Source organism: Cibotium barometz, chromosome 50, assembly GCF_041138505.1.
Source record: "Cibotium barometz isolate CiBa-2024 chromosome 50, ASM4113850v1, whole genome shotgun sequence".
NCBI classification, from domain to species: domain Eukaryota; kingdom Viridiplantae; phylum Streptophyta; class Polypodiopsida; order Cyatheales; family Cibotiaceae; genus Cibotium; species Cibotium barometz.
The window spans coordinates 12985874-12991873 of NC_141095.1; the positions used below are offsets into that span (position 1 = coordinate 12985874).

General features: G+C 42.1%; 1 protein-coding gene across 1 annotated transcript; it reads right to left on the minus strand.

Moving 5' to 3' along the window:
* Positions 1-2512: 2512 nt before the first annotated feature.
* Positions 2513-4304, minus strand: LOC147609818 (uncharacterized). The gene is made up of 2 exons (XM_086787292.1): positions 3489-4304; positions 2513-3083 (listed from the first exon to the last, which is right to left on the minus strand). Exons 1-2 carry the CDS (start codon positions 4080-4082, stop codon positions 2652-2654), a joined length of 1026 nt encoding a protein of 341 aa, XP_086643418.1. The 5' UTR covers positions 4083-4304; the 3' UTR covers positions 2513-2651.
* Between the last annotated feature and the right edge of the window lie 1696 nt (positions 4305-6000).

The window sequence follows — 6000 nt, forward strand, 5'->3', positions numbered from 1 at the left end:
AGGGTAAAATTGTGCGCAGATTCTAAATTTGGGCTGAGAATTTGAAGATTCTGAGTATAAATGACTCAAATAATAAAATCATTGATTTTTATACCATAAAAACTCATAAATTTATCTATTACATGAACATTTCTTTATTACTGAAGATGGGTTTGTTACAAGAGTCGAGCACTCTGCAATCCAAACGTACTTCGAGGCTAGTCTCACTACTATCCGTATTATGTCTATCTACCACTTGTACATAGCCATGTATTTTGTTGCCACAAACAAAATACATGCTAATAATCTTGCGGCTCCTACCTATGCTATTATTGTAATATTTTCTTATCTTTTTCCAATCCTAGGGTGAGGACAATCTGAGCATTCAGCCTCGACAGCAAATGCCACTCAAGCAAAGTTTGGTGATTTCCCGACTTTGTCTTGAGCACCCTTAGGATTTTTCGCACAGCATACACCTTTTACATGCATTGACTGTGTATCATATAGTGTCCCACCTTGGACAATGCATTAGACACGCTTTGGTAGTACTCCCATGCACACTATGACAACGAAAACACCTTCACATCTTCTTATTAACACAAAGCACAAGCAGGGGGGAGTAAGCTACTCTCAAAACATTCGTGAACAAAATGTGCTTGGATATTACTTCTAGAACTTCAAGTTATATCTACATAGTGTATATAGTTTGCATATGTATATCTTTCTTTTTTTGTGTGTGCAACAAGCTCAAGCTGGAAAGTTGAGCCTAGGTAAATTGTGTCGCATATGCTGGATGAGATGAGCATAAAAGTCTTAAGTCTAAATCTAGTCTAATGAGTCCAATGGAAATGGTGGAGTCACATCACACACTTATGCACTGTGAGGAAAGAGTAGAGAAACCTCTTCAACAAAAGCCCTCTCAGGACTCATGGAAGCTAATTGGACACTTAAGTGTGTCAGATTTGCTACATATAGTCCTTAGAGCACCGATCCATACTCTTCATACCTTTCAATCAAAACTCTGCGCATGCATCATAGGGTGTTCGTCCCTTGGGCATATGCATTGGGCACTCTTCAATTGTTTACACCCATGCACATGCACTTGCACAACTCAACTTCCTAGGCTACAGAGCAGGAATAAATGATGAAGGCACTTTTTCTCTCAATGGGTTTTTAACTTTTTCTTTTACTATTTCAATCATTGAGAAGACATCTGTCAAGTGTATACAAAGCCAAGGCAAGGGGGAAGGAAGCAAACAGTGAGCCAACTTAAGAGGAACAAAAGCATGAGAGGTTCCAAAAAGACTCTAGAACTAGCAAAAAAAAAGTTTTGCAGAGCAAGAAGTAGCAATGTTTTACATCAACTAAAGACCCAGCAGAACAAAACTCATGACATTCTAAACTGTCAATTATTACAACAAGATTCAACAAGTCACTTTGCTTGAAACACTGAGTTCCAAATTATGAGCTCAACTAAGTAGGTTGAAGGTTTTTCCAGGATATCAAGTAGCTCATGAATTTCCACCGCTTTCAAACACCGATACCAAGACGATGACTAAAAGAATAGCCTCGTCTCATGAATCAAACTGTTATCAACAGCACTAAGAAATCAACACACCCTTGGCATCAATTCAAGCATACCATGCGAATCAATCAACTGCCTGAGATGTCCGAGGAAGGACATCCAATAGGCAGGGGGAGTGTTCTGGCAAGGGAACAGAGTGAAAATAATTGAAGGTGCGGCCACGTGGGCTACACGAGATTTTCGATTTATAATTTTTCATGATGTTCATAATGAAAGCTTCGAGCTCACTAGTCGGGTCAAGAGTTCCTTGAGCACGTTAAGAGGTATCAAACCCTCTATGAAGAGCTTATTAAGATTACTCTTTGTTATCACTATCAACAATGGTAGGGGATTGCTAGGGTAGTGGTTCTCCATTTTGACAATGGCTTTGTAGCTTTTAATTTTAGTTGAAAAAGTACCTTTACGGTAACACGCTGTGACGCTGGTGTAGTTTCCTCATTTCCTTACTTAAATGCTACTTATGCTACTAAGTCTCTCTCTCTCTCTCTCACACACACACACATGTACACACACAGAGTCACGTGCCATCATATACATTGCTACTTTAATTTTGTAAACTTGCACTATGATTTCTAGATTGATTGATTGATCTAAAGATTCAAATGCTGATTTAGAGAAAAATAAGTGACAAGGATCGATATAGATATAGATGAAATCAAACGTTTTAAAGTCAACCGTAATCTTGCAAGTGAGCTAATCAACAAGGTAGGTAAACATCGACCAAAATGAGAACCAACAATTAACATGGGGGGGGAGGGGGGAGGGGGGGAGGGGGGAGGGGGGGGGGGGGGGGGGGCCTTTGGATCAAGCTCACATAGGATCGCTTTGCAATGCAAGTTGGATGATTGCAAGAACGTTGGTATTGTAAGATCTTGCAAAAAGTAAACGCTCCAAAACACAAGAGTACCTTTGTGTTAAAATTTCATAGAAGTTTTGTCAAACGTAACATTTATACGTCTTATAGATCCTGTATGTGAACGAACACACACACATAGGTTGCACAGGTTCTGGAGTAGATAGTAAACAAACATTATGAATGATTTTAGGTTTTGAAATCACCTTTTGGGAAAGAGAGACCCAAGGTCAGTCAGGTAACAAACATGCCTTTTTTCACCTTGAAAATTGCAGAATACGGGCCGTAATTGAATCCGCCAGAGGTGATGACCCCTTGGCGAATGCAGAAATGCTGCATGTCAGGTGACTTGGCCGCATATTGTCGGAGGGTGGAGAGGGTGCAATCATCCTTGGCAGAGGAGCTAACGAAGGTAGTAACCTCGATCTCCTCTCCCTCGTGTGTGAGGTAGGCGTATCCCTTTGTGAAGTCGGAGAATCGCCAGCGATCGCTGAGGAGGCCAAAGAAGGTGTAGAGCCACGTCGTTTGCATGAACACGCGAAGCTTCACAAACTTGGTCAGGTGGAAGAAGGACGTGTCGTACGCTTGATACATTGGAGTCCTGAGCAGATCGATGAGGAGCAGAATGAGCGACGCCCAGGCTGACATTCCGGTCCACCCCTTCGCCTGTAGAACCCACACAAGATGTTTTAGACAACCCACTTTGCGAACCACAACATCATGAGCTTCCGCAATTGAGGTATGCGCGCGCAGCTAAGTACTGCGAACATTGAGGGCAGGGGATTGCCAGCCTGCGGTCCCCTGCCCCAAAGCACAAGAAGTTGTAAACAAATTTCCACTTTGCGGACTACAACATCATGAGCTGTGCAGGGAAGCTGGGAGCACGCACCTAGCTAGGTGCGGTTGGTGGCAGCGAATTGCATCCCCAGCCAATCCAAGCTAGGTATGTGATCCCTCGCCTGTAGAAGCTGATGACTATCCAAACCGTTTTTCCCACAAGCTTCTTGTGAGCTACAGAAGCCCGTGATGCTAAACACTATTCAAGGAAAAACAAGAGAAAGGAGCCCTTGCCTGCAGAACCAAAGGGATGGTGGACAAGAAGCCGGACAGCTTGGAGTTGTACTCTATGTTGATTTCTCGCCCGTAGATGACGTGCTTCGTCTTCACAGGGTAGAGGTGCATATCCTTGTTGAACATAAGCAGCATGGCCTCCTCCTCCGAAATCTTCTGCGCGACCGCGTACTTGGCATCCAGATCGTAAAGATCCTTGACGAACACGTAGTTTCTCAGATCATCATACATGTACAACTCAAAGAAGACGTCTTGGTGCACCCAGTAGTACTTGCCTCTGTAATTGACCTGATACCAGTAATCCTTGAACTCCAAAAACTCCATATTCATGCCCTGCATGTTTTGGTGCAGTACAAGCGTCCTGAAGGCCTCCCAATCCGTCCCGAACAACTCGCCATGGTGCTCCTTGTTCACCCACACCACAGTCTTCTTTTTGTCCCCCTGCGTCGTGAACCATTGAGAGCCGAGCCATTGCAGGGTGTAGAATATGAGGTTGAAGCCTCTCGTGTTCCTCACAGCCTGCCAAAATGCATACGCCCACTGCAGCACTAGAAACCACAACGAGGAACTGAAATCGCTTCCCATGATCAACATCTGTTTGTTGTAAGTATTCCTACTCTGATCTGCTTGCAATCATCAAGTGAAACGCTTTCTATGCAGTGTCCCCGCCTTAAGTGATTGTCATTTGTGAAGATGGTCAGAGCTTATGTTTTCCCGTGTGGCTTTCGGGCTTTGCCTGTGGAGTGAAAAGTAGCTCTCTCTCTCTATCTCTCTCTCTCTCTCTCTCTCTCTCTCACACACACACACACACGTGCACTTGTGAATGCGGCTCTAAGCAAATGTCGCAAGAGTGCAACTGCACATATATAGTAATGTGCACTTGTGAACATGGGCATGGGCATTTTCTCCTTGTGTTGAAATGTTTAGCTGCATGAAAAGCACCTATACGCACAGAAGTACTTCTCAATTAATGTGCAAGATCATTGCTTGCGTTGCAACTTGCGGGCGGCGGGCCACCTTTGATTTGACAACAGTTGGTTCACGCGTGAGAACTACTGCTAAATTATGAACTTGGTAAGAGGTGAACGTGTTTGGCAGCTGTGAGCAGTTTTACCAGTTGTTTGGTTGACAGCTATAGCAGCTGAGAGAGAGAGAGAGAGAGAGAGAGAGAGAGAGAGAGCCGTGCTGCTCTCTGTTCTTCCTGCTACCTTGAACTTATTCTCTATGCTGGACCCGTCTCTTCTCTACTGCCCCGCTTGTTGCGCGCTGTGAGTGAGTGAGTGAGTGAGTGAGTGAGTGAGTGAGTGAGAGAGAGAGAGCGCATCCAACATGGATACAAATTTTGACAATTGGAGAGCCTTTTTGGATATCGGAATGCATCTTATTACAAGCTAGAAAAGCTTGAGGAAACTAGCTCTCTTTATATGCAAAATCATAATTCTGTGCAGGAGCTGCTAGATCAAGGTTATTTTTCTCTGCATAACTTTTGAGTCAGTACCCTCTCTGCATGCTCTCATTGCTCCACCACCTCTCCTTCTTTTGACTTGTGTGGGGGCTACCTGCCCTCTTGCTGCATGCCCACGCCCCACGGACCCTTCGCCTCACTCTCTCTTGCTCTCGACTGCTAGCATACCTACAAGCATGCGACCCTTTTCTCTCTCTCTCTCTCTCTCTCATCTCTCTCCTTCCTTCCATGAAAGCTGCGGCTCTGATCCTTTTGTAGAAATTTTCGTGCCTCAATCTTTTTCATATCTAGTATTCACTATACCCCATATTGTTTTGATCATCTATGTAGTATTGTTATCACATGTTTTACTTTTTTTAATATAGAGATGCTGTGGGAAGGCGTGGTTTGTAATAATTTATTAAGAGGAAAGAAAGAGAAAAAATTCAAAGCTTAAAAGTGAATAATTAGTGAAAAAAGTAACATGAGTAACTACATGGGAAGAGGATTATGTAGAAGCATATAAAACTAAGTTTATAGAATTTATTATGCAACATGGCAAACATTAACCTGTAAATGCATTTAATTTCTTATACATCTATTCTTGTATGTCTTTTATTTCTTATCATCATTGTTTTTAATCACCTCAACACAACAAACACATGAGCAAGTGATGTTGGCTTTCTTACTTTGAAAACAATGTTACTTTGTTTGGCACATTGTTTCTGCTTCATAATAGTGCAAATATCTATTAGTGTAAATATTTGGATTTCTTGTGTCAAAGGAGGATTGTGAAATTGATTCTAGTATATAAAAACTACGCTTTTTTTCATTTGTTTTCTTTACCCAAGTACATTTTGTATTTCCTATCATTTCGCTTCTGATGAATGTTTCATAATTGCACTTAATGTCATGTACATTTCTTTTCCCATCATGTGTACATTTTTATTTTACATTATCAATAGAAGAAACACATGTCAGTGAGTATTAATAGACTCAATGAAGTTCTAGTAACAGAATAAGGACTCCTCATACCACCTTAACATTTTAAACATGTACAATGCCATT

What these genes read in the sequence shown, in the direction of transcription:
- LOC147609818 (XM_086787292.1), bottom strand. Translation starts at nt 4,082, where the DNA reads ATGTTGATCATGGGAAGCGATTTCAGTTCCTCGTTGTGGTTTCTAGTG. An exon ending in CCATCCCTTTGGTTCTGCAG is followed by an intron (nt 3,084 to 3,488) that starts GCAAGGGCTCCT and finishes TGGGTTCTACAG; the next exon opens with GCGAAGGGGTGGACCGGAAT.